The following is a 27,550-nucleotide window of genomic DNA, read 5'->3' as shown; positions in this document are numbered from 1 at the left end:
TTACTTAATTGGTGGGAAAAAAAGAGAATTTTTTGGAAGAGCTGTTTCACCACTGTGTTCTGCTTGATCATTTTTTATAGGCTTTTCCATTTGTGTCTCCAAATATTTCTCTGGAATAACATATTTCCTTGTGTTCTGCACATCATTTTCTGTTGTGCCCGTGGAGGGCACAGTGGGAGTCAGTCTTTCAGCCAGTTCACTTTTCACTTTTTCAGCCGTATCTTTCCAGATATTTTCTGTAATAATAAATAAATAAAATGATAGAGTAAGACTGCAGACTCTTAGCAACAGGTAAACACATGATCACCACAAATTCACAAAAAATCAGTTGAAAATTTTCTCTGGGATCTTACAACCACCATTGATGCATTCTTTTGCTCTGAAAGTGAAGTGCACTATGGTGTGGTGTCAGATGCCATAACTATTTTGCTGTCGGTATTGAAAAGATCTTTCTATGTGAATCTTTAGTACTGCCAGTCTTCTTGCTGTCAGCTGCTATAAAACATAAGTAATGGGTTTCTACAGAAGTGAGAAATAGTGACTCTATCCACCACGTTCCAGTGACCATCCATTATCTGCACACTGTGCACTATCACCTCACCTTACTTCAGGCAGTTGATATTAAACACAAAGAACTAGCAAACACTGATATAAATGCACTTAGTGCTCCAGGTAGCACATGCTTACGAATATTATCTTTTTTCTTTTCTGGTGTAGAGAAAGTGCCATCACTCAGCTTCCTTGAAGTCTGTGTTTTCTGTTTTGCTCTGTATATTTTTGGTTCCTGGATCCATGCATGCTTCATTGCTTCATCGGGAGTCATGCGCAGGGCAGGTTCCCACCTTAAATCCATGGTAGACAAACAGTTATTTAACAGTAGCTCTAACTAAAACTCAGTTTAAGCCAAAAGATTCAGTATGGTCTTCTGAAAGTCATGTCATGAGGACATTTTTTGAAACAGAACAATTTTAACTGAAAACAAGGAAAAATCTTATGTGATCTTCTCATCCTTCTAAACTTTTTATTTACTTCAGCACTGTGTGCTTTGCTGATCAAACCCTCTTCAGCATCAAACCATTTTTAATATGTAGTTCACGGTTTTACTAGCATAGGGACCCTACTGAACATTTGTTTCAAGGGTTTCACACTCTGTCAATGCAAGCTCCAAGAAAGGGAACATAAATGAGACATGGGGTGATTCATTAAAATATATGTCTTCCCTAATTTAACTGTATCTGAAAACTGCTGTAGATACTTAGTGTAACAAAACTCATGTGAGATCTTATTATGGAAATGAAAAGTGATTTTTTTTTTTTTTTTTCCAAAATTTCTACATTGACTTTATCCTCTCACAGGTTTCATTCACTCAATTCTTACACCCACATACTCACAAGTCTTCTGGCCAAGACCACTTGTGTGTCACACAGAGGACAAGGGTTGTCAGCTACTGAGTCCTCATCACGTCTGGTGTTATTCTTGATTGGTGATGATGTACTAGCCTTTGGACAGATCTTTTATATCCTTTAGGAGTCACTTGCTCTTTGGGCATGGTCCTTCACATCAGAACATTCCTGACTTCAGCCTTCGTAAATGTTAGGCAAGGTAGACTCATGGTCTGTTTTTCCTTGTATTTGGGAATATATGTTTGGGTTTGTCCTGGTTTTAGCTGGGATAGAGTTAATTTTCTTCCTAGTAGCTGGCAGAGTGCTGTGTTTTGGATTTAGTATGAGAATAATGCTGATAACACACTGATGTTTTAGTTGTTGCTAAGTAGTGCTGACACTAGTCAAGGACTTTTTCAGTTTCCCATGTTCTGCCAGGTGCACAAAAAGAACCTGTGAGGGGGCACAGCCAGGACAGCTGACCCAAACTGGCCAAAGGGGTATTCCATGCCATATGACGTCATGCTCAGTATATAAACTGGGGGGACTGGCCAGGGGGCAGCGATCGCTGCTCGGGGACTGGCTGGGCATTGGTCGGTGGGTGGCAAGCGGTTGCATCAGTTGTTTCTTTTTTTCCCCCTGGGTTTTGTTTCTCTCTCTCATTGTTCCTCTTTTCATTACAATTTTTATTACTATTATTATTATTATTATTATATTATTTCAATTATTACACTGTTCTTATCGCAACCCATGAGTTTTCTTACTTTTGCCCTTCCAATTCTCTCCCTCAACCCACTGGTAGGGAGGGTGAGCGAGCAGCTGTGTGGTGCTTGGTTGCCAACGGGGGCTAAACCACAACAGTTTTCCTTTTGGGGAACAGGGAAATGAACAGCATATGAGATATTCTGCAACCTTGTTGCCACACAATTGCTGTGAGCTTTGAGATTTTTCACTACTGGTCACCTGTGCTGTGGTGAGAGTGCAGGCTTCCTGCCTGTGACACAGCCAACATGCTCCCCAGTTTTACAGGTGGGAGCCGTGTCCTGGGAGCACTGTCCTTTGTTACCAATACACACCATTCTTTCAAACCCTGTTCTGCTGTTTCTTCCAATGCTTAAACACACATACATTTCCATTCGTACTGCATATGGTCATATCAATCCTAATATTTCTGCTTATTTCTGCTACTAATCTCTGCATGAGTTGCAGATTATTTCATTCTGTTTTGTCCAATTCATTGCTGTCCAGAACTGTACAGAAATAATGTAGGAAAAAAAGATATTCTTGTCATCACAAAAGCTGAGTGATTTTTTTTTTTGGTCTGATGTTTTCATCTGCAAAACAGGTGTATACAAGTTGAACAAAACTATTTGTGAAGTCATGTAACCATCTCCCAAACAAAATGACCTATTAGTAAAATGACACCTCATATCAGCAGGGTCATAGAATCATAGAATCATAGAATGCTTTGGGTTGGAAGGGACCTTGAGAGATCATCTAGCCCAACCCCCCTGCAGTGAGCAGGGATCCATGGAGTCCCAGCCTGTAAAATGCTTAGTAACCTGACTGCCTTGGAAAAGACATGTGATCGTGTTTGAGCCACAAAATAGTTTTGCTTCTCCCACATTATTATATTATTATTCATTTATTAAAAACTCACATTCCCTTTGTGATGACAGATTATATGCTTGTGACACTAAATCGCATCTCTCTTCCCGCACACAAACACATAGACACTTTGCCACTGATGCTCTCACCGTCAGTCTGGTTCACTATTGGAACCGGTTGCCCCTTTTTGGAGATACTCAGAACCCGACCGGACAAGGTCCTGAGCAACCCACTCCAAGTTTGCTCTGCTTTGAGCAGGGGGGGTGGGCTAGATGTCTTCCAGAGGTCCCTTCCAACATAAATTATTCTGTGATAATTATGTGATATTCTGGCATAGAGAATCTGTGGGATTTCTGCCTTGTGTGAAGGCTGTTAATTGCATTTAGCAGTTTACAAGCATGCGAATCATCAATTTCCTTTAAGAAAACAGATGTGGACCACTTGGCATACTAGGTATTCAGTAGCAAAATCCTTGACTGGAGTAAAGTCAACAGTTTATCCTAGAAATGACATGATCTGAGACATATTAGATTCTTAGAATCATAGAATCATAGAATGCTTTGGGTTGGAAGGGACCTTGAGAGATCATCGAGCCCAACCCCCCTGCAGTAAGCAGGGATTGAACCTGTGAACTTGGCGTTATTAGCGCCGTGTTCTAACCAACTGAGCTAACCCGGCTGGTCTCTTCTCACATTCTGAGCTCCAGTGATTTATAAAAATCTATTCCAGTCAAGAGAATAGAAAAATACAGTCTATCAAATAATCATTGAAATGTGCAATGTGACTGCTGTTAATGAAAACTAAGTATGAAAAGGAGAAAAAGGGTTTAAATCAGCATGCAAACTACAAGGTAACACTCTGCTAACTGTGCTAAGTAATCCTCCACGCTAACTACCACAGTCAAGAAGAAGCAAGCAAACAATACCATTGATTCTGGGGTGGAGACATGTCTGAATGTACTTTGCCTTTTTATTCTCTGCTAAGGAGGAGGCATATGGTGTATTGGAACTAAAAAGAGTTTAATCTCACCCGAGGGAACGTGCTCACAGAGAGCAAGATCTTTGTGAGCAGATATTCGGAGAAGCAGAATTGTTTTCATATATATACCACAGTGCATCACCTGATTGCCATTTCCAAGGCCCAGCACAGAAAATATAGTCAAGCCATTCAAGCCAGCTAAGTCAGCTCCAAATATAACTCCTGCTGGAGGAAATTGGAAGACTTTCTTCTCATTGGAGCGGGAGTTAGGTTTAAGTACAAAACCAAACTGATCTCCAGATATTCACTGCCTTGGGACAGTGCATTAACATTTTCTATATTATCTGAATGAACCTTTATCTCAGACAAAACAGAAAGGATGTAATACAAAGACCTCAATGGGTAAAAAACATTGCTTTTAGAATTTAGTCTCCAGCACCAGAACATGAAGACCTGCTTTTAGATATGATGATGTCAGCTTTCTTGGACAGTACCTTGGCCTAATCCCATATAGTCTTTTTGTGCAATGATTTCTCCCTGCAATAAGCTCTGAATAACAATAGTTATCCAAATGCTACCATGAGGGAAAAAAAAAAAAAAAGACCCAAAAAACCAAAACACCCCACCAAAAATCTCCAACAGATACAAAGATTTAAAAAAAAACAAGAGAATGAAAGCAAAGTCAAAACTGGCCTGCTGCATATAAGTCAAAACTATGAACTCACATTAGACATCCTTTCAGAAAGTCCAAGAAACCAGCATCATGGGTTTTCAGCACTGTGCTTAGATCCTTGGAGTCTGGGCATCTCTTTTTCCCCTTGCTGTTAGTTATGGATTTAGGAAAACCTTTGGAATCTTAAAAAAATAAAGACATGCTCAAAAAATTATGTTAAAAATCCTCACCAAATGTTTAAGACAGTTGCAAAAACAATACCCATACCCATCCCACTAACTCCAGTTTTGCCCTGTAGGATTGATAGGCTGCCAGCACTGTGGCAAACAATATTGGTTACATCCTAGAGACTGCATCCTACACTGTGTTTATTTGTTCATCTTGTGTAATTTCCAAAACCAAACTATACCCAGAGGAATGAACTTAATCTCAAAGCCTACTGTGTTCTTTTTAGCAATAATATTTTTAAAGAGTAACAGTAGAATGGATTTCCCAGTCCCTTCCCTATCACCTTGGCAATGAGAGGCCCGTAAGACATCAAAAGCACAGTACCAGGTTCATTTGTAGGCCTCATGTTACCCTTTTGCTTCTCCTCAATACCTCTTCCCGAAAGAAGTTTTGTCAGTGAAGCAGCAGGTAAGGTTCTTTGACCCTACTCTCTACCAGTGATGTTAACTAGTGATTAACCAGCAGGGAGGAATCCTGCAAGGACAAACAATCAGAAGCAGTTACCAAAGAACGTTCGCTTTCTTGATGCAGCCTGGATAAAATCAGCCGGTGGAAGACCCAATACCTTCAATGTAGAAAATGAATTAATGGAGTTACTCTTAATTTCACAAACATACATAACAACTGTCAGGAGAGATGAAGTATTTCACCCTCCTCCATATGAAAAGAAGCTGAATGTAGCAGTTTACTGTGAAATGTCTACAAACCATTTCTTCTTGTGCCATTTATTGCAGAAGAAATTAAGGGATTCCTTAGAGATTTCTTACATAGAAAATGTAATAAGGGATAACTCTGGGATCTTCACTACTGCAGAAGACTCTAAGAACAAGCATGTCTGTTAATGACACATGTAGGAGGCCACATGGAGAGATTCTGTCTTTGAAAAATCTTGTACATGGCATGTACCACATGGGACTAGAAGGATCTGAACCTGGGTCTGATTTCAACATCAGCTTGCAGTTTAGTGATTGGTATGGAGTAACTAACTTGCTTTCATGGGTTGGTTTTGCACCTGTTCTAACATTTGCACTGGATAGGTGATCTGAGGTAGGAGATGTCACAGTACATTCCTAAAACTCTGAAAAACAGTTACAAAGATGACAGAACCCAACTCCTTGGTCGGGGGCAGACAGTATAAGAAGGGCCAACATCCACAAATTGTGGTTTGAGAAGTTCAGGGTGACTATTAGGAAAAACTTTTTCACCAGGTGAATGGAGCAGCATTTGAGCAGGTCACCCAGAGAGTTTCTACTCAAGCCTTTGAGGTTTTCAAGATTTGCTAGACAAAGACACAGCTGACTAATCAAATGCTAGCAAAAATATCTCTCTCAAAAGGAGTGTGGACTAAAGAGATCCAATTCAACCAACACAAATTTGATTTCTGAGAGGAGATGAGCCTGTTATAATTGGATTGCTTTTCCTTCCCCTTAGATATGCTTCTTTTGTTCTAACTTCTCCGTGCAAATTCTGACCAGATTATAATAAGTTTCCTTCAGAAGCAAGACAATGAGTGTACAAAGCAATGTTTGGCACATGAAATGGAAATAACAGTTTTGTATTAGAGCCCATCCTTTCAAAGAGCCCTTTGGCTGTAACAAACCTCCCTCTAAAAGGCCAGCCCATAGACAAATACATTTCATCATCTTGTGACATTTCTCTTTGTTGCTGGCAGTGTAGTTTATCAAATGAGTATGTAATTCAAAAGACAATCCCAAAAGTTACCTCCATGATGCAGGCAAGTTGGTCGACTTCATTTTCCCCTGGAAACAGTGGGTAGCCTGTGTAAAGTTCAGCCATGATACAGCCTAAGCTCCACATATCAACAGCCATAGCATAAGGATGACCAAGAATCACTTCAGGCGAGCGATAAAACCGGCTCTGAACATAGGTGTACACTATATCAAAACAGAAAATTAGACAACAAGCAAAATATCATAAATGGGAGAGAAATGTGGATTCCAGATTTCACAGAAAAGTGAAATACTTGTTCAGGCATCATATATCTACTCTATCCATTACAGGATTGGTCACTTAGACTCTGAAAACCTTTTCTAATTCCATCCTAAAATCAATGGGTGATGTGTTTTCCAGTATTCTATTTGGAAATTGTTCTTCCAAAAGTTTTACTGAAAGAAATTATTCTACCAGTGCTGTGATTCAGCTTACTTCATGTCCATTTTCCTATTTGGAGGTGTTGCCCTTGCACCAATCAACAGTTCTTCATTATCACAGGCTTGCACTGTGGGAAATACTGGTTTCACTGCCACCTAGGGATCATCTACTGCCTTCTGATTTCCCCATTAATGCATTATAGCCTCACAGCGGATGTCAAAATATCTCATTCCAAGATTTGGACTCATCATAATGAGTAGACTAATTCTTTTACCTCTTGTCATTCAGACAACTGACCACAATTACAGCATGCAAACTCTGCTATTTTCTAATTCCTATCTCTCTGATGGTCACTTTGTTTATATTTCTGCACTTCTTTGCATCCCCACATATTCAACATCTTTCTGGAAAGAAAGTGCCCTGAAAACTAACTGCTGCACAATATGTGATTTCACCAAATTTGTACAGTTAGAGAGTACTGCGGTGGCAATCTGTGCCCTTGTGCATCTGATCAACTGTGTAATTGTTGTCTGCTTTTTGTCTTCTTGTCACAAATAAATAGCTGACTTTTTGTTTTCTACTCTCTAATCCTGTACCAGTTGGAGGGTTGTACCAATTCTTGCCTCATCTGTCAGAGTCTCCTCAGTCATGCTCTATCTTTCTTTTCACTTGTTTTGTGTTTCAGTTTGTTACTCTCCGCAAATATTTCAGGCTGAATCTCAGATTACATTCTACTCAAACATGGGAAAACCTAAAATGATTACCCACTCCTACAAAACTGGGATGTAAATCTAATGGGCCAAGTCCCAAAATATAGATGAATAGGTCTGGCTTGGCTTAAATATCAATCTTTCATAGGAAAAATATGAGCCAGTTTTGTTTTTCTAAGTTAATAAATGCAGTGCAGATTTCTTTCTTGGGTTTTGTTTTTTGTTGTTGTATGTGTTTTGTTTTGTTTTTAACAGATGGTATTTACATTCCTGATGGTATTATCATCCTTGCTTTACAATATGTCTGTTAATGTTAATATTTACTATTAGGTGAGTTTTCATACATTCATTTCTCCTTTACAAATTTTGTTCTTGTTATCTCCTGCACATTCTACTTAAATCTTTGATAGAAAAAAGTAAAACTGAATTAGACTTTCTAAACTAAAAGCATAGTTCCCATTTCCCCCACTGTATTAATCCAAAATGTACCAATTATAAGTTAACCATCCCACTGAGAAAGGCTCTCTGGACCGATAAACTCCTTGTTAAGTGAAGTATTGGGATTATCCTCATAAGCCTATTTCAGCTAACCACTCTTGCAAATGCAATTCTGGTTTCAACAGGAGCAGAGGAGCTGATCAGGCTTGGGACAAAGAAAAAGCATGGTAACAGCTTACTTGTCTCCTACCAGTATTTGTTTCACCATCAGTGGCTGCACAGTTCATCAGATTCTAATTAGGGGCATAGGTCACTATATTAGCTCAATCAAAGAAATAGTTTTTCCACATTATTTAAAATTAAGAAAGCTTATTAAGAAAATTACATCAACTTGACTTTTCTGCAAACCTCTTTGGTGTTCATAGCAGCTTGATCCAAAATCAATAACTTTAACTGAACCTTGGCCTTTGTGGTATAATAATATGTTCTCCTAAAGAGGGAAAAAAAAAAAAATCACAGGAAAAAAAGGGTTTTAACACCAAATTAGGTCAGTGAACACTTGGGAAAATAAGCAATGCATAACACATTGGATTTACATTTATCTGCATAATGAAAGCTTCAAACTACAACTTCTTTGGGAACGCATTTGCTAGCATGAGTAGGCATCCAATAATGTGCAATTAACCAAAGCAGATGGGAGATTTGTAAAGGTACCCAGTTTGAAAGTTAGATAGACAGGGACACTAGTCCCTCATGTACAATCCAAGCCACAGCACTGTGCAGTGTGTGGTGCTATTGAGGCACCAGCCAGTGAGAATGCTTGCTTCCCAAAACTCATTGCTGTTAATCTAGTAAAAGACAAACTGCATCTGGTTGCATACTGTGCTAAATTAACCAGAACCATCCTTTTTGTAACCACAGAAAGCCCCTGCCCCATGAATGAGTCGTAGTTCACAATTCTTCCCTCGATTGCTTTCAACCTTCTCCAGGCTCTCTGTAAGCATACCTTTCTCCACCTCACAACGGTGTGATGCAGAGATCCCAAGGTAGTGATGAACAGAAATGGTAGGGCCCTATGGATTGTTAGCTGGGTGCAGATGGGTACAGTTCTGTGTGTCTACAATTTCAGCTTGAGAAGTGATTCTTAAACAGCTAGCTCAGGAATACACTGATGAGTAAACATAGCCTATTAGCTCTCTTCTGCAGAATTCAACTTTATCCTTGTTAAAAATTTACCTAAATCAAGTATTTCCTTTGATTTCCTTTCTGATCATACAGTCTTCTCCACTTCTCAGCAGAGAGATGGCTACCTTTATCAACCAGTTTTAAAGTGATTATACGTCAAAGCTTTGAAGGACTGAGCAGTTCCCAGGTTGATGCCAAATAATGACAAGGTAGCTTCTTGGGTAATTAGTGGACTCATAAGGAAATACTGTGTGTGATAGGAAGGAGAAGCTGCTGCTGCTGAAAGTCAAGGCAAGGATTGACTTTCATTACCCAGGTGCTCTTGGTTCTTTTATGGGAAGAAGCATCCTCTCTCTGCAGCTATCTATCCCTTCATGCTCATGGTAGGACTCTGTCTCTAATACTGAATCTCTCACAATGCAAGGGAGCTAATTAACTGCACAATCAGGTTCTGGGGGCAGTGATTACCTAGCATGAAGTCCTGAAAAACTCCATAGTCTACCTTATGTTGAGAAATATCATAGGAGGCAGATGTAATAACATGTGAGTTTCAGGCAACATAAATTAAATTCATGAAACTGTACAATTGTAGAGTGAGAACAAAATTTTCTTTTAGTTAACTTACTAAATGTTCACTAATATGTTACTCTATTTAAATACAGACTACACTCATTGATCTTGCCAACCTCATTCCTTGTCAGTGGCTGTCTGGAAACAGATTTTCCATTGGGCTAATTGTTTCTGATTAAGATATTTTCATTATCTTGCAAGCCTTGCTTCAAGTTGGACTGGCAAAGATGTTGGCAAGACAATGGGTAGAGACAGTATGTGACTCCTCAGACTCCTAAGTCAAGATACATTATGAAAAGTGAGAGCAGAATTTCATCCTTAGCATTTTTACTTGAGAGCTGAAGTATTTATTTATTTATTTATTGGTTCATTTGCAGTCTTGAAAAAGAAATCAAAAGAAATATTCACCTGAAATGAAAATAGAATTAAAATACTTTAGAAATCTCAGAAAATTGCAAAAAATTAAGATTTGGTCTTAAGGACAATGGAAGTGTTTCACCTAGCCTGAATGCTTAGCAGATATAGCAGCAGGAATAGGATCACAGCTATTCCTCCAGAAACAGGTGAGCACACTAAATACTTTACTATAGAATTGCTTTGTCATTTAATAGGCTACTTAATTTTATAGTTATGCATATGAAATTAAATAGACTTAACAGGATAACCTGAAACAGGCACCCTTGTGAATATCTCCTTACATTATAATGTCCTTCATATCGAAATACTTAATTTCACAAGTCCTTTTTTCTTTCTCTAAGCAAAAAGTCATTACCTGAATTTGATTCTTATTTGCATACATTTTGACAAACAGAAAATCACGTATAATACTGCAGTGAATGAACTGAATCAATGGAAAGAATCACTCGACTCTAGTACTAATACAGTCTGAAATAAACTGTAGCTTCTGTACAAATACCCTGTTGGCTTTTAAGGATTCTTCTGAGAGTTCCTCTTGATCAATAAAAAATAGGATGAAGCTAATGTATTCTGTACAGAATAACAGGTTATGAAATGACTGTACTTACAGGCTTCAGATCACAGTGAATGATTCTTTCCTGGTAGAGCACTTGTAAACATCTCAGCACACACTGAGTGAAGTGTCGAATTAAAGATAAACTGAAACCTTGGAAATTGTTCTTTTTGATCAACTCATACAAATTTATCCTGTGGGGGTGGAAGAAGACAGAAAGCAGAAAAGAGATTAGGGAACTTATTTTTAAAGGCATGATTAGTTTACAGTGCATTAGGAGAGTACTTAGCCTGTCTTCCTACATGAGGGAGAACTCAGGCAGAAGAAAATGACTTAGCTGTTTTCCTCCTTGAGAATGCTGTTCTGCATGTAATATGCACAAACATCTCCCTAAGCCTCCAGATCTAAAGAAGACGTAGTGTCAGCGGACTTGCTTGCCTACTGAACTCAGTGCTGTGTTATGCAGCTGTGCTGATTTTCACCAAGAACAACTATCATTCAGGAACTGAGAGAAATAAATTTGCTTCATTGTCCTTTTGCTCTCACTTGCCTTTGCTTTGGCACTTTGTGTAAATCCTTTTTGTCTAAAGAGTCTTTAATGAGCAGTAAATCTTTCTAGATAAATACCCCCATAAATTCAGGTCTCGTTAGGTTTTTATATCCCTCCTGTCACCATCATATCTGAGCTCCTTCCAGTAGGGCATGAAATGATGTTGCTAACTTCCGCCAAGCGTGGTTGGTGACATGTGAACACTGCCCTGAGACCCCGAGGGCACCGCCAGCCCCGATTGCCCTGCCCAGTAGCCTGGGGTTCCCCCCACCTGCCCACAGACCAGGACCCTGTGTCACCCGCCCAGGGCTATCAGCCCCTGCCCCAGTGACGCCACAGCAGGGCTGGTCTCCAGCTCACCACAGCCCCGCTATGGGCCCTGCCAAGGCGGGCCCACCCATGGGCCTACGTCTTGGCCCAGCCTGTCCCTGTCCCCAGGGAGGTGCCTGATGCCCAGGGCTGGAGCTACCCAGGTGCCCCGCAGCTGCCCTGCTCCTGGCTGCCCAGGCCCTGCCCTGACGGACTTGGGGGAGCCCCCATGGCTCCTGGGGCCAGAGCCTCAGGGAGCCCACAGCCTGGGCTGTGCCCTGACTGAGTGCTTAATGTGTGGTCATTCTTCAGAGGAGGAAATGGCCACAGGGATGGTGGCTATCGAAGAGATGCACAAGCCTGTCCTCAGCAATATCATCTCAAGAGGTGTCCTCAGCAGGACCCCATGCGTCTGCAATGACATGAACAACTGTAGCTTTCTGCCTTCCCCGCTTCTGTGTCCACTGGCAAGGCCCATTCCTTCAGAAGTAAATTAAATTACCGGGACTTGAAGGAGAAGAAAGTTCACAAATTAAGGGGATTTCACTATATTTTAGAGGCAATAAAAATTTCACCAGACAAATATTTTTACATGACAACCTGTTGTCATGGTTTAGCCCCAGCCAGCAACTAAGCACCACTCTATCCCAGCCGAAACCAGGACACCAGTCTTCAACTCTTCTGTAAAGAGCTGAACATAGTGGCTATCCCATGAACGTTTTCCTACAAGTTTCCACAGCATCTTTCTGAAAAAAATGGTCCTGTGTCTTCCCTGGAGAGAAGGACTTGACTCTTACCCCTGTGTGTCTGAGTGACCGACCGTCATGCAGCAGCACAATGAATTTAGGTCTGTTGAAGATCAAGTCTTCCATACGATGATGAGTCTTCAGCAACAGCTGTAATGTGCAGCAATGGGGGCTTTACATTAAGGGGTGAGGAACCATGGATAACCTCTGTAATTGCAGTTTGATGCCCTGATTACAAGGTGGCTGGCAAATAAAATGGTCTGACTTCCCTAAAATTTCTCCAAAATTCCTCCTAAAATGTGTCCTGCAGCATACATTCATAGAAAGCAAGAAACAACTATATTTTTTAATTATTTAGTATTATTCATATCTATATACCCTGAAGTTTACAAGTTGTGAATTGATTGTTCTACTCTTATGCCTTAGGTCTTTCAGGGAAGAAGACTTCAATACACAGCACAGAAAATAAGGGATCGATCATGTCATTGTCTGTGTGAAGTCTGAATGGGGCCTTTTTCAGTTCACTTTTCATGACCAAAGATTCAGTTATGCAGTCTGTATTTAAGCAGTATTCCTTTCTCGTAACATGAAGAGAAGCAAATTCTTCCAGAGAAGGCATAAAAATGAAAGCTTGTAAGGCACAAGGTCTACAACGTTTCTTAAGAAAGTTTCTTGTGTAAAGGGAAGTATACTTTACCCCAGCAGTTCAAAGGAAATACAGAAGTGATTGCGAAAGTAGAAGTATTCCTTCATGTGGATGATATTGTGAGTATCATCTTTGTCCTTTTTCAGGAGGGCATCAAGGATCTTCACTTCTACCAAAGCCTGGCTGTGAAATCTGAAATATCACAGGACATGGGAATGGTAACATTAACTCAATCTAGCATTTGTAGCAATACAAATGTTACAAACACCACAATCTTACTGTAAACTCAATATGTGGGGCAATGATTAAAAATTCACCATCCACCCCTGTTAACTACTATAACTTTGATTCATTATGGTTGTTGCCTAGTCTAAATATACTGGCCTTATATAGCATTTAAGAGTAGTTATTTTGACTTATCTGAAAAAAATATTTAAATGAAAAAGAGTCTCAAATGAGCATTCAGAGTAAAATCCTAGTGCTTTCAAAATCCGTAGGAATGCTTCCATTTACTCAAACAGGGCCATATTTCACACCTGCTACAGTAAGACAGTCGGTTTTGAAAAGCATCTTTACATTTTGTGTTCATGGAGGCAGAAAATCAAACAGCTAAAACTCTGTTGCTGGAGTCAACAGCATTATTTTCATCTGCTTCATTGACTCTGGTTCAAGCTAAACTCAACTAAAAATTTGTAACCAGACACATAACAAGAAGAGGTTGCTTAGGACCATAGTGTAGAATTTTTCACATTTAAATGAGTGACTAGAGCCTCCCAGCATATTCCTGTGGTTTTGGAGTCTTGAGGGGGAATGTAGGCTCTCAGTTCTCAGTCATGCAGGGCTGGTTACCTGTGCTGTGTATTAACTGTGTCACAGATACAGAGACCTCCTTGTAAGTCTGGAAAAACTGTGCCAGCTTTCATAGACTGTGTCTCCACTGGGTCCAGGCCAATTCTGAGTCCCTGCCATGACCTTCTTCACTCTGTTCTCACTGTGTTTAATGAAAGCCTGATGTACAGGGGGTTTGATTTTGCTTTGTTCACATTACCCCAGATTGTCACTGCCTATATAACAAAGAGCTGATTGTACTGAATTAAAGTCGACAGATGTCTCACCTTTTCTTATTCCTTATTATTTTCAATGCCACTAATTCATTGGTTTTATGATCCAAGCATTTAGCCACCTGCCCAAATGACCCTTTCCCAATCACCTCCAACACTTCATATCGGTATGCAATATGGTCATGTAAAACCTTCAAAAGAAAACAAATAGTTCAGATTCAGACGGTACAACAAAGATCAGGCTTTAAAGTAGTTCATGTGTGTGTGTGAGTTTACTGTCTATATAAGGTGCCAGACTGGTAGCAAGTGAAGTCTGCATTAAGCAAGGGTGACGGAGAAAATAAGTGCATGCTTCATTAATCCACCTACCTTGCATCAGTCCTGAATGAGATGCAAAGTGGGTCTCTCTTTAGGATTCTCTTCTGAGCTTTAAAGTGATTGTAACTGATGTTTTTACTATGTGAATAGATATCTTCTAGAAACAACATTTATCTCACATAGATCACTTAAGAGTTGGCAGACAGTCACTACAAACTTATTGAGCTGAAAATGAATACCATAATTTTTCTGCTTACCTTTAAGTAGGAACCATGCTCATCATCATAACAATTATTATTCTGGGTTTCAGGCAAACCTTCAATCTTTTTAGCTTCCAGCCCAAGAAACCATAGCTCTGTATAATTGAAAATTTCTTTTTGCTCATACACTGTTAATTGGTTTCTAAAATTTTTCAAGGCTTCTAAATCAGAAAAAAAGAATATAAAACAAAAAATCAGTAAAATGTCAGAAACCTGATGGCAAATTGCTTTTACAGTGGAACATTTTACAGTAGATCATGCCACTTCAAGCAGGAGGGTAAGTAGCTGTTAGAGGTCCCTTCCAACCAACATTTCTATGATTCTACAATGTTGACATTTTGCACAAATTTATGTTTCTTTTTCTGACTTACAGTATTATGTTCAACAAAGCATTCATCACTGTCAGCAAGACTTTTAGGAGATTAGGTAAAAATTATTTGATTCTGAGCAGTTATGTACCTAGATGTTTTTGAAAATCCCACCTGTTGTCTCTCTGCTTCAGCAAGCTTCATAGCTTACATAAAAGAATTGTATGTTTTTATTGATTTGATTGTAATATTTATAAAATGGCAGTAAGCTTTAGTTAACCAAAGCTTTCAAGTACTTGTTTTTCTGATAGAAAATGTCACGTTTAGATGCATGAGGTTAGGAATTAAATGGGGCCCAAATCTGCTGTTCTCCTAGTTCAGATTCTTGCTGCATAGAAAGATTTCAGCTACCCTAACATCTCCACTTACATCATTTAAATCTAGATAAATAATCAGAAGGTAGCATTATAAATCAATGTCTTCTCTAGGCATGCATGTGGGTGTTTTGTTAAACAGTGGCAGATCTTCATCCACTAACGCAGGGATGCTAAACCATTTCAAAGCAAAAGGCTGCTAATTTTTTTTTCTCCTAGACTCTTTCTAAAAATAGATTAAATCTGCCAGAAACTTTCTAGATCTGAGAACTCCCAAAATGCAATTTAGCCCACATAGATAAAATGTGAAACAGATACAAGCAAGTGGGAAAAGTATTTTATCACTGTAATAGCATATTGCTGTCACCTACATGACCTGTCATAAGTCTTAGACAAATATACATTCTTTCGTATAATGCATACTTCTCTCATTTATATATTTGTGTCAGTCTATTCATTCTCCCATTGTGTACATCCCCAAGTAAGACTTTTAGAAATCACCAAGACCATCCATATTCCTTTGCTTCAAATTGTTTGTTAAATATTTCGGTGACCATTTAGCGTGGGACCTATGGTCACTGAGTATCCTGACTGCATACACTCCGATCTGTGCAGGCAGCCTGTCACTCCAGTCTTTTTAGCATGCTGTATTATCTTCTACCTGAAGCTGTCATAGGCAGTTTGACACTGATGCTGGTGCTTTCCAGTTCTGATGGTTTTGTCAGCGCTCCGGTATCGCTTTCAGGAAGACTGTCAGGAAGGTTAAATAGGGAAAAATTGCCTTGAGTTCCATTTTCCTGCCAAGCAAAAAAAAAAAAAAAAAAAAAAAAGGTAAATTTTGCTTTCAGATATATTTATGAACATTCAGCTGATCTGCAATTATATAAATATATACAAAAATATATTAAAAAATGCTACAGTCCCAAAGACAAAGCTGTAAGATATTTATTTTGGATCTGTTAAGTGTCAGCTTTGTGCTGAGACAGAAGAGCCATATTGTGGGACTAGAATGCCCTGCTTATCTAGAAAGAAAATTCTGCCAATAGCACTAGAGGCTATTGGACCATGGAAAGATAAATCTCTAAATAAGAGAAGGGAGTTCATCTTCTGGGTTCATTCAATACAAGGGCACTCACTGTCTATAAATGCTGCAAACTGCCACGGTTAGATTAAGTTGCAGTAACTCATACAAGCTAGGGTAGGGTCTGAGTATGGTCTTCCTAGTACAGAGGGCAGGAAAGATGGTATAATAGGCATTATCCATCCCAGGTTTCTGTGCGGGCACATCTGCCAGAGAGTTGTGCTAGAATCCCTGAGATTGCTTGTTCAGCCCACAGAACTGCAGGGACACTAGCTTGGGTCTGCACACATACACATTTGCAACAGAAACATCAAGATTGGTATGAATGGCGAATGAATGGGCCTGTGTGGGTGCGGAAGCACTTGAAGGAACAAATTGCAGAAGAAAGGATATACAGATATCACCTATATCAGCAGGTCATCAAGATCCCAGCACATGCAGATTCTCAGGGCTCCCAGAATCGGAAAACAAAGAGCCAACTACAGAATCAAGCCATGAAGAGATGACGGAGGGCTGGAGATAAAAGAGAGACAGATAAGGACAGAGAACACAGTGTGGTCTGGGATAAGGATGTAGGGTGTGGGGGTCTAGGCCATGTTCTCCTCAATTCCTTCACTGAGGGGAAAAGACTCAGCTGGAGACAATGCATCCAATGGATCAATACTTGGGTGAAGCTACAGAGAGGGCTATGACTTCTATGAACACAGGATGAGGAACAAGAACTGCTGAGCAGAAATAGGATCCATGTGATGAAGCAGGGCAAGAGTGTCTGCAAACAGCTTTGCTAACCTAGTGAGAACAGCTTTTAATTAGGTATATCAGGCAAGACTCGTCATAACCTAAAGGCCCTGATACTCATGGGGTAATTCAGTGACCTCAATATCTGCTGAAGTGGCAAAAACATTCTGGGAGATTTCTGGACTGTGTTCTTAATGCACATGATCTGAGATGCACTGCTGGACCTGTTACTCACACGCAAGGAACAATTGGTTGAGGATGTGAAGGTCAGGGAAAGGGCAGCTTTGGTACAGTGACCACATGATTGTGGATTTTAAAATCCTCAGAGAAGTGAGTGAGACAGACAGTAGAACTCCAAACACTGATCTTCAGGAAAGCAACTTTTGGCTTGTTCAGGGATCTTCTCATCATAAACCCATGGAAGACTGCCCTGGAGGGCAAAGGAAATCAGGAGACCCCACTGATCTTCAAAGTCAATCTCCTCACAGCACAAGAATAGTCCATTCCAACATGCAGAAAGTTGAGCAAACATTGCTGAAGGCCAGTGTGGATGAAAAGGGGACTTCTGACCAGGTGCAAACATAGTAAGGAGCACAAAAAAGGTGGAAGCAGGGATGGGTTATCTGGGATACATGCAAGAGACACTTCCTGAACATGCAGGCATGTTTAGGAAAGCCAAAGCTCAGCTGGAATTGCAGCTAGCAAGGGATGTGAAAGTCAATAAGAACAGTTTCTGTAAGTACATCACCAGCAAAAAAGGAAGGGTAAAGGAAATGTGAACCCACTGCCCAGTGGAATTTGGGACCTCGTGACCAAGGATTTCGAAAAGACCAAGGTACTCAATGCTTTTCATTGGTAAGTTTTGTCCTCAGGCCTCCCAAGTCCCTGAGTCTCGCAGTAGCATTTGTGTAAAGAAGTGTTACCTGCAGTAGAGAAAGATAGTTAGGTTCTGCTTAAGTAGCCGGATGTACCTAAGTCTGCAGGACCAGATGGGATGCACCTGAGGTTGTGGAAGGAGCTGGCCAACGTCATTGCAAGGCAGCTCGCTGTCATTTTTGAAAGTCAATGGCAATCAGGAGCAGTTCCTGACCATTTGGAAAAGGCAAACATCACACCTACCTTCAAAAAGGGCAAGAAGAAGGTTTCAGAGAACTACAGGCTGGTCAGCCTTACCTCGGTCCCTGGGAGGGCTATGGAACAATTCCTCTTGGAAGCCATTTCCAGCCAGATGAAAGACAAGAAGTTGATTTAGAACAGCCAGTATGGATTTGCCAACGTAAGTTGTGAGCAGATGGTATCTGAACAACTTGATTGCCTTCTCTGATTACAGGATTGGCTTGGCCAATGAGAGAAAAGCAGTGGATGTTGTATACTTTGACTTCAACAAAACCTGTGACACTGTCTCCCACAGTATCCCTGAAGCCCAGAGTGAGATATGAGCCAGATAAATGTATCATAATGTGAGTGGAATATCCGCTGGATGGTCAGGTTCCAAGAACTGCAATTGGTTACTGGCAGCATCCCTCAGGGATCAAGACTAAGGCCAGTACAGTTTAGTGTCTTTATTAATGACCTGGACAATGCATGATTTCATCCTCTCCAATCTGTAGACCATAGCAGGGCTGCTATCCGAAGGGACTGAAGGCTGAAAAATTGGCTATGGGTATCTTCCAAAGTTGATCAAAGACAAATGCTAAGTCCTGCACCTGGAACAGAATATACCCATGCAATAGAACAGGCTGGGGGACAACAGAAAGGACGCAGCTTTGCAGGAAAGGGCCTGACAACAACCTGAACATGAGGTAGCAGCATGCCCTTGTAGCAAAGAAGGCCAAACCCATCCAGGCTGTATTAGCACAAGGATAGCCAGCAGGGTAGGAGAAGTGATCTTCCCCTCTGTTCAGCATTTGTGAGGCTATGCTGGGAGTACTGTGTCTAGTCTGGGGTTTCCCAGTACAAGAAAGAGAGTGACCAACTGGAGCAAATTCAGGGTAGAGGTCAGGGGATGGTCAGGAGCCTGGAGCATATGATGTACAAGGAGAGGCTGCACAAGATAACATTTGATCAGCCTGCAGAAGAGGAAGCTTCAGGAGTGGTCTTACTGCTGTCTAGTTACTTGACAGGGTGGTATAGAGAAAGCAAAGCCAGAGTCCTCTCAGAGGTGCATGGTCCTAGGACAAGATGGGTATGTGGCTAATGGATACCAGCTGCCACAAAGGAAATGCTGATTAGATATTAGGAGAAACATTTTTACCATGAGAGTGGTTGGCTATTGCAACAGGTTGCCCTGAGCCCCTGTGGACTCTCCATCCTTTGAGATATTTGGAACCCAGCTGGACAAGGCCCTGAGCAACCTGTTCCAAGTTTGCACTGCTTGTAGTGGGAGGTTGGGCTAGATGTCTTCCAGAGGTTCCTTCCAACCTAACTGTTCTTTAATCTATTTATAATTCCTCATCCTTTGAGAAAGTTCTGATGACTCTCAGAAGTGGGACAGGATGGGGACACAAAAGACCAGTCTCTCTCAGTGTCAGAAGGGTACAAAAGCTATATTAAAAAAACAGCACATGGTTGCCAAGATAAAAAGAATCCAGGCAATGTAATATCAACTGTCCAGTGGGCAATACTAGTCCACCATGTCCTTACAAGAAGTCCTGGCTGGTGTCACTTGGGTATGTGCATCTTGGTGCTCATGAGTTTTGGGTTAAGAACATGTTAGTGCAAGTGAAAATGGGTTTGTTTTAAAACAAAATAATCTTCTCATACTTGCATCTAACCTTGTTACTTTTTTTTTTTCAATATAAACTGCTACAAAAGCAGGGCAACAACATATGAGTGGAACCACTTAAACAGCTGAAGTACAGGTCTGTGCTGACACAGGTCAGTCCTACAGCTATCCTTCTGAGCCCCAGCTTGAGAACTGCACTCTGCCCATTCCAATACACACTCCCTCAATTCAGCAATACTGTGTTATTTCTAAGGAAGGGTAAACTAAACAAAGAAGGTCTTCAAAACAGACAGCACATAATCATGCTTTCTAGATTGAAAGGTTTATTGTCCCCTGGCATTTCTAAGCCAAGCAAAAGGCTTTCTTACTGGCGTTTACACAGCTTCTTATATAAGTCTCTAAGTTCCATTTAAAGAATAAAAAAAACCCTGTGTAAAATGCTTGGGACCAATCCTTTCACAGAAAATAAAATGGAGGGATGGTTCATTTTCAGATGCAAAGCTGAATCATTGGCTTTTGTAGGAGCTGAGTGTAGGTTTGACTTATGAAGGCCACAGAATTAAGCTTTAAAGAAAATGCAAATTATTATGGAGGCTAACCCATTCCACCTCATCATTCATACTATTTTGCATCTTGTAGTTTGCCCAATGATACACACCCCCTAACCAAATTAAATAATTTGTAGTAGTAGCAAGCTGCCAATTTCAAAGTATTTGAGAAGACTCTTGACTTCCCCCCCCCCCCCAAAATGCATTATGTGGGGACTTCCAGTGCAAGAGATCTGAAAAGACTCCATGTTGGAGTCCTATAGAACCTGTTGAGTCTCTCAATAAAGAGACTCCATTGAAGCAGAGGCAAGGTGAAAAAAGGATTGATCAGAGTGGTGGTAGTGAGTAGCACAGGTCCCTGCTTTGTTGGGGAGAGAAGCAGCAAAGGAAGAAGAGTTCAGACAGGGCATGGACATACGATTTGTGAAAAAATGAGAAAGAAAGAAAGAACACCAAAAGTGAAAGTTAATTTAAAAACTTCCTGTGATGGTGTCCATTAAGATATCTGGAGATACACACAGCCATGCTGGTAAGCAATTTCTCTGTTTGACTGTTTATAGTTCTTCCTTTTTTTCCCTCTTTAGCTATGGCTGAAAACAAACTGATGCAAATGCTGACACTAAATTATTTCTCTCTTCCCACACGCAAACACACTTGTGACACTTTGCCACTGACACTCTCTTAGCAGTACTTAGAGAGAAGCTGACTAACCAGTCAAACACAAGATGTCTAAGAGCTTTATAACTCACCTGAAGAGAGGGGAGGCCATTCTGCAAGCTCTTATTTGTTATCTGAGACAGACTGCTTTCAAGGGGGGGAGGGTTTGCAATGTCTGCAACCAAACCATGCTTGGCTTGACCTTCCAGATGTGGGAGGGAAAGAACACCGTGACTGATTTTCTAAATAGAAAGCATAAGTAAATATTACATAATGACCTAGCAAGCACTTCTGTGTAACACCTTCGAAAAACAGAGGGACTTAAAACCTTGGAAAATGTGTATGGTTCACTTCTGACACCTAATGGAGAAGGGGAAAAGAGCAGATACTCTCTGGCAGCTCACAATTGTACAAATGCAAAGGAGGAGGTTGCCCAGGCAATCCAGCAACCTGCCACATTTTAGGGGACAAAATTTTCCCCACAAAAGCATCTCCATCCAGCATCAGAGTACTGACTGCTTCAGCTGGAAAAGGTGGTTGAGCTTGGAAACTCAACAGCCGTTCCAGGCCGCAGGACTCCTTTGAGTGAGGAAAATAAAGCATATATAGGGTAATAAGCAGACATGAAGAGTAAATGGCAGGCAACATCATCAGCTATTCCCAGTGGTAGAAGAGCAATTGGGACCAGTCTGCTGTCAAACACCAGGGTGGAGACAGTGGGAAGGTCTTCCCTGCACTGGTTTCTCAGTATTTCCTTCCCCCTCATTTCTCTTGTTCACTTCGACTAGGCCCCTTTATTGCACTCCTCATTAGTGAGGAAAAGGCAAACTCTGTGCAAACTTTACTGAAAAATAAGTTTGAAAACTCCAGGATTATTAGTCCTTCCTTCAGACTTCTCCAATTTGTTATTGGCAAAACATTTCTATAATGCTCATTCTTCAAAGTCAGTCATTTAAGGATGCAGTTTCATGAATGTTAGGACCTCTAATATTCTTGGATATCTAAAGTGAGAGACATCATACTCTTATCAGCAAAGAAAATTTTCAAGGTAGGCTATTTCTTTGGCAAATAATAAAAAAATTATTTTAAATAGATCTTAAATAGATCAACTATGCACTATCAAATGCAGAACAAGGTCCAGAGAGTTAAGGCTACCATAAGCCTGTGAAATTTTTGTAGATAGAAACATATTGACAACAATAAGCTTTTGACAACAAAAGAGAGGTTTGATATTTTTTTCAAAAAGCAAAAACACAAAGCTCTTAGTCCAACCAATTTGAATGAATAAGTTTTCTTTTTCAGTACTATGGAAAAGTCTTTAAAACTGTAGAACTGAGATTCCAGTGGACTTTTCATGAAAGCTTTGAGAAACAAAAGTGGCTAGGCAGAAGAAATGCCTCAAATGCTACTGAACAGCTAGCAAAAACAAAATACTTGCAGGCATGTGGAACAGTCATGCAGCTACAGGGGAAATGAAAGAGTGCAGGGGATAAAGGACTTCCCTCTGATCAGATTCATTTATTATAAGGGGTGTCTTAGAAAACAAGCATTCAGATATTTTTAAAGTCAGCTGAAGAGTCACATACCTGATGGAAGACTCTGTTAGATCCCAGATGATCTCTCTCTTGAACAGTCAGTTGAGACTGAGAAAATGCATCCCCATGGGAAGACTGCAAACATGAAATGATGCTTTAATAAATTATTCTGGAAAAAAATCCTGAAATCTCTGTATGGTTTCTGTGTTTCTTTCCTTTGTGGCAATGCCTGTGCCAACACAGCGTGTGAGAGAGGACCACAAAAGCTGCTGAAAACGCTCTACGCTCTAGCAATTCCTCTCTCAGCTGAACAGCTGTTTTGTGGGCAGGTGCAGAGACAGCTTGCTTTGCCTATTATGCCTCTCAGCATGCTTGATATGCCCATGTGGTCAGCGGAGGGGAAGGGGGGGCCTTTGCCACCCCTAAATATGTGCTCGAAAGCAGATAGTGAGTCTGCTTGGAAGGACAGCTTTAAACTGCCTCTCAAGGTAGATTGTGAGCCCATCCATTGTTAATACAGCATTAAACATTCAACTTGTGGTACAGATTTTATAAGAACACAAATCACTGTTTAAATTTACTGAGATAGAAGAAAATCCATTGGTTCCAATGGACAGATAGTATTTGCAACAAATACAAAAAAAGAAACATGGGGAAAGTGCTAAGCAGCTCATCATGCTCTCAGATTCTACTAGTGCTTTCAGCAGGTTTTTTATAAAGATGAACATGATAAGTAGCACTGTACATTTCTGTCCAATAACAGACTGTAGTGAATTGCAGAAATCTTGACAGTAATTTAGACACTGAAAACTCTGTGGCTACAGCAGCTTGGAGCTCTGCTCTCTAGGCTGGTATGAACCCCACTGGGTTTGGTCAAGTGTGCTCCCTTCTCCTTGGGCTCTGAGACAAAAGGTCATTCTGCTTATAGTCAAAAAAATTATCTTTAACCAATTAGACACAGCAATTCCACTACAGGATTTCTGAAGTGGTAGAACAGCAATATTTTCTCTAGAAGCAGAGGAACGTGGAGGCGTGAGTGGGGAACTTTAATTTACAGTTTCAAAATAACAAATTTGCAGCCAAAATTATCTTATGGATGTAAGCTGCAGATTAAAAATACTTAAATAAAGCAGCATGGTATTCTTCTTTATCTGTTTTGCAGCCAGGGATTCCATGACCTGTACCTGTCACACATTCTTACGTGGGTAGGCCACCTGCTGATGATAAAGTCATTGCTCTTTAAAATGACTTTTAGCCTATCTAGTGCCAGTATCAGTGGCACGGAATCACTTTTTAAAGGTCTTTGTCATGGACTTCAGTTAGTCCACATGAAAATATGTCTGCGTACTGGAGAAGTATGCTTAAGGTGTTGTGTACTGGCTAGTGCCATAAAACATCTGCCATGATGCAGCCTAGCCATGCTGAAGGGCCCTCTGTCTGAGCCTGGAATAGGAAGGGACAACTCAGATGAGACTGCTGCATCTGTGCCAATACACTACATATACATACGAGCTGTAGTGGGTGAGGCATGCTTGTCTACAAACTGATCCATGCACATACAGTGACCGCGATATATCCAGGGCACATCGGCATTGCTACAAAGGTGCATATCAAGCTGAACATACACGTACAATGGCTCTGACACATCCTCCTCTGTAAGTATGGAATAGGTGCTCAGAGAGGCTGTGGGATCTCCCTCCTTGGAGATGAGGTTAGATTAGAGACCTCTAAAAGACACTTCCAAACTAAATATGGAGATAAAACTCCAAGTACAAATCTACCTGATCACATGAAGGAAATGTTGTCCTTTGACATTCAGGTTCAACTCTCTCACAGTCAACCATGAAGACACCACTAAAGCTGGGCAGACCAGCTAGAAACTGCGCTTTGGACAGCTGTGCTGTTAGTCTCCATGGCAGGTATCTTCTCTTTCTTTTCATTTGAAAAGTCAGGGGAGGAAAAAAACCCGCAAATAAATAAGTCCTTCTGCAAGCTCAAAGGGTAAACTTCTGATTCAGAACAATCTGAGAACAGCTCTGGGTTTAGCCTTATTATGCTAACGGGGTACAGTTTGAGAGGAAAGCTCATGGATATCTGTGGAGCAGAGGAGAATATTAAGAATGGGAAAGGTCTTTGCAGGACAGAGTCAGTGATTCCCATCTTTGGAACTAGAGATCAGCTGGCCAGGGGAAGGGATTATCTGCTGTAAATCCAAAACATCCCCAGAGCCACCACAACAAATGCCTCCAGAAGAGAACAACTGGATTATTGCATCCTACATATAAATGTCCTAGACCATGATGTACTTAGCCCAGTGCACCCAACATCCTTGTGATCACTATCCTCCAGTGTGAATTTACATAGATGATCTATGGAAAACACAGTGCCAGAGTATTTTTACACACAAACACTTCACATGCAAATTATGTATCCTGCATTTCAAGGGAGAATCATATTTGTTCTGAAGATGAGTCTGGGATCCACATTCATAACTCTGCTAGATATATCAATGCAGGTGGGATCCACATTCATAACTCTGCTAGATATATCAATGCAGGTGGGATCCACATTCATAACTCTGCTAGATATATCAGCGCAGGTCTTAATAAGACTATTAATTTTAGTGCATATTATACTTTTTCCCACCTCACCTATACTTCACTCCCAGCTAGCTTTATTTTTCAGTTTCTGGAGCTGATGAAAACATTACACTCCATTTAGAGACAGTTTCTTAACCACTTTGTGCTTTTCTAACTACATGTCAATATAAAGTCAGGATTTTAGAGAGAAACAACTATCACTGAAAACCAAAGAAACAGTGAACTTTACATACTTGTATAGACTGCAGAGTCTTCACGCCAAAATGGCATTTTATTTCTTAGCAATACTTTTAAAAGGCTATGCAGTGATGTCTATGTTACTAAATATAAATTTCAAAATATGTTTTATTTACTAATAGAGCACGAACAATTCACAAAGTGTCTTTAAAACTCAGCAAGAGCTAAGGAAGCAGGTGAGTGAGCTCTAAGGTGTGCTGCCAGAATTTGGAATCCATTTAATCTGCATTCTCTGGGGAAAGATTAACACGATTTTGAGACTGACATTTCTCTTTTTATACTGCAAAAGCAAAATCAGTCCCTCTGCCCATGGCCATGCTTCTTTTTAATCATGGAAATCTGTGATTCTATTTGTCTCTTTTTCTCAAAACCTGCTTACTAAGTGTTTATAGTTTGTCAGTGCTCTTTGGGCAATTTATTCAAAACTCCTTAAAATCAATAACTGATCAACCCTCATAACATTCCCCCAAATAGGTAAATAGCATAATCTTTTATCCGTGCACAAACTGATGTCTGCCTACAACAGTCCTGCTGGTTGCTGAATGGGGAGCAGGTGGATTGATCAGTTGGTCTGCACAGTAACTTATTTGATGGTCTTGATCCAGATGACCCATCAGCTGCTGCTCTAGCAAAATCCTGTACATCTAGTATGGGATCTACAGCTGAGCTGTTGTGACTGGTTTAATTCTGTCAGACACACTCTAAAGAAAGACTGCAGCAACTGTTACTATTCCACTCCATTTCACTCCTGACTGTCCTACTCCTATAACACTCGGACTGTCCTACAGCTTCATTCCTAAACTATCATCTCCTGCTATTCCAGCCCTCCAAATCATGTATTACCTTGCTAATTCTAATTATCACTCAAGAAACAGAACAATATCCTCACTCACTACCTAGTCTGCAGTCATAAAGAGTTTTAGGTACTGAGCATACAGCATTCTGCAAAATCAAAAATTGTGACACACTTTCATAATTCCCAAAATGTCACCTTATTTTTTTCAGTACCCAGTTGACAACAGAAATCAGAAATGCATTAAGATTTTAGAAATTATTAAATACACAACTACCTAAAATATACACTCCATTGTCTCATTATTTAAATGGGCACTTTCTTCTCTCTGTCTTCTATCAAAACGGAATAAAGCCTGTTGAATACATAGAGAGAATGCAATGTAGTTGCTAAATCATGCAATATATTAAAAAACCATAGCACATGCAGTCTCACTCACTCAAAATACAGTAGGAACTTAAACATTTTCCCCACCTTGTCAACTATTTCTGTCAGCATAACTGCAAGAGCCGTTAACTGCAGGATAGAGGTTGTTTATTCCATTCAGCGAATGCATTTCAGGAAGCCCACCTTCATCTAGTCAGAGCATAGCAGAATCAGTTTCATACACAGTAACCTGATCAGAAAGAAATGGATAACCCTTCTGCTTGGCTTCAGATTTAAATTTTTATCCCGGAAATATGCCAGTGACTATTAGCTGCTCTAGTATTCTTTTGGTGGCCATCTGTTCCCTTTCTCAGCCTCCTTCTAGCCAAATATAATTTTCCATATTTATCATGGCAAGTCAGTAATAAGAAAGACAAATATAACAGGATTGGCTGTTCTCCTTGCCGTCTCAGTCTGTTCTTTCTCACTGAGCTCATGTGCTTGTGAAACCAAAAAACACTTGAGCTTGTATTTTTTCAATAATTTGTCACAACAACCTTGCTATACAGTGAGTAAAATCTATTCATCAAGACTGCTAGCCTGGAAAATGAAAATAAATTAATAACTCAAGGGCTGATTTCTCACTGGATGTTATGTTTCATTTACTGAGGACCAAACTGTGGCACCTTGGTCTGTGGTTCTTGTTGGCATCAGTGCAGAGCTGCTCTGCCCTGTGAGATAATGAGGCTCTCATTTTGGTGTGGATAGTGAGACAGAGCTTAGCTGCCACCTTGTCTTTCCTTTTCCTCTTCTGGGTGTTATGCATGTGTTGGGGCACTGATGG

General features: G+C 40.4%; 1 protein-coding gene across 1 annotated transcript; it reads right to left on the bottom strand.

The window, feature by feature from the left end:
* Positions 1-26,838, bottom strand: DYRK4 (dual specificity tyrosine phosphorylation regulated kinase 4). The gene is made up of 14 exons (XM_075720290.1): positions 26,815-26,838; positions 22,762-22,845; positions 21,268-21,417; positions 16,088-16,223; positions 14,742-14,905; positions 14,221-14,357; positions 13,157-13,297; positions 10,910-11,048; positions 8,538-8,619; positions 6,592-6,764; positions 5,374-5,434; positions 4,694-4,823; positions 688-842; positions 1-236 (listed from the first exon to the last, which is right to left on the bottom strand). The coding sequence occupies exons 1-14, from the start codon at positions 26,836-26,838 to the stop codon at positions 1-3; spliced, it is 1,812 nt and encodes a 603-aa protein (XP_075576405.1).
* Between the last annotated feature and the right edge of the window lie 712 nt (positions 26,839-27,550).

This window comes from Pelecanus crispus, chromosome 1 (assembly GCF_030463565.1).
Source record: "Pelecanus crispus isolate bPelCri1 chromosome 1, bPelCri1.pri, whole genome shotgun sequence".
Taxonomy (NCBI): domain Eukaryota; kingdom Metazoa; phylum Chordata; class Aves; order Pelecaniformes; family Pelecanidae; genus Pelecanus; species Pelecanus crispus.
The sequence above is the reverse complement of the archived record's forward strand: the minus strand, read 5'-3'. Positions and strand labels throughout refer to the sequence as shown.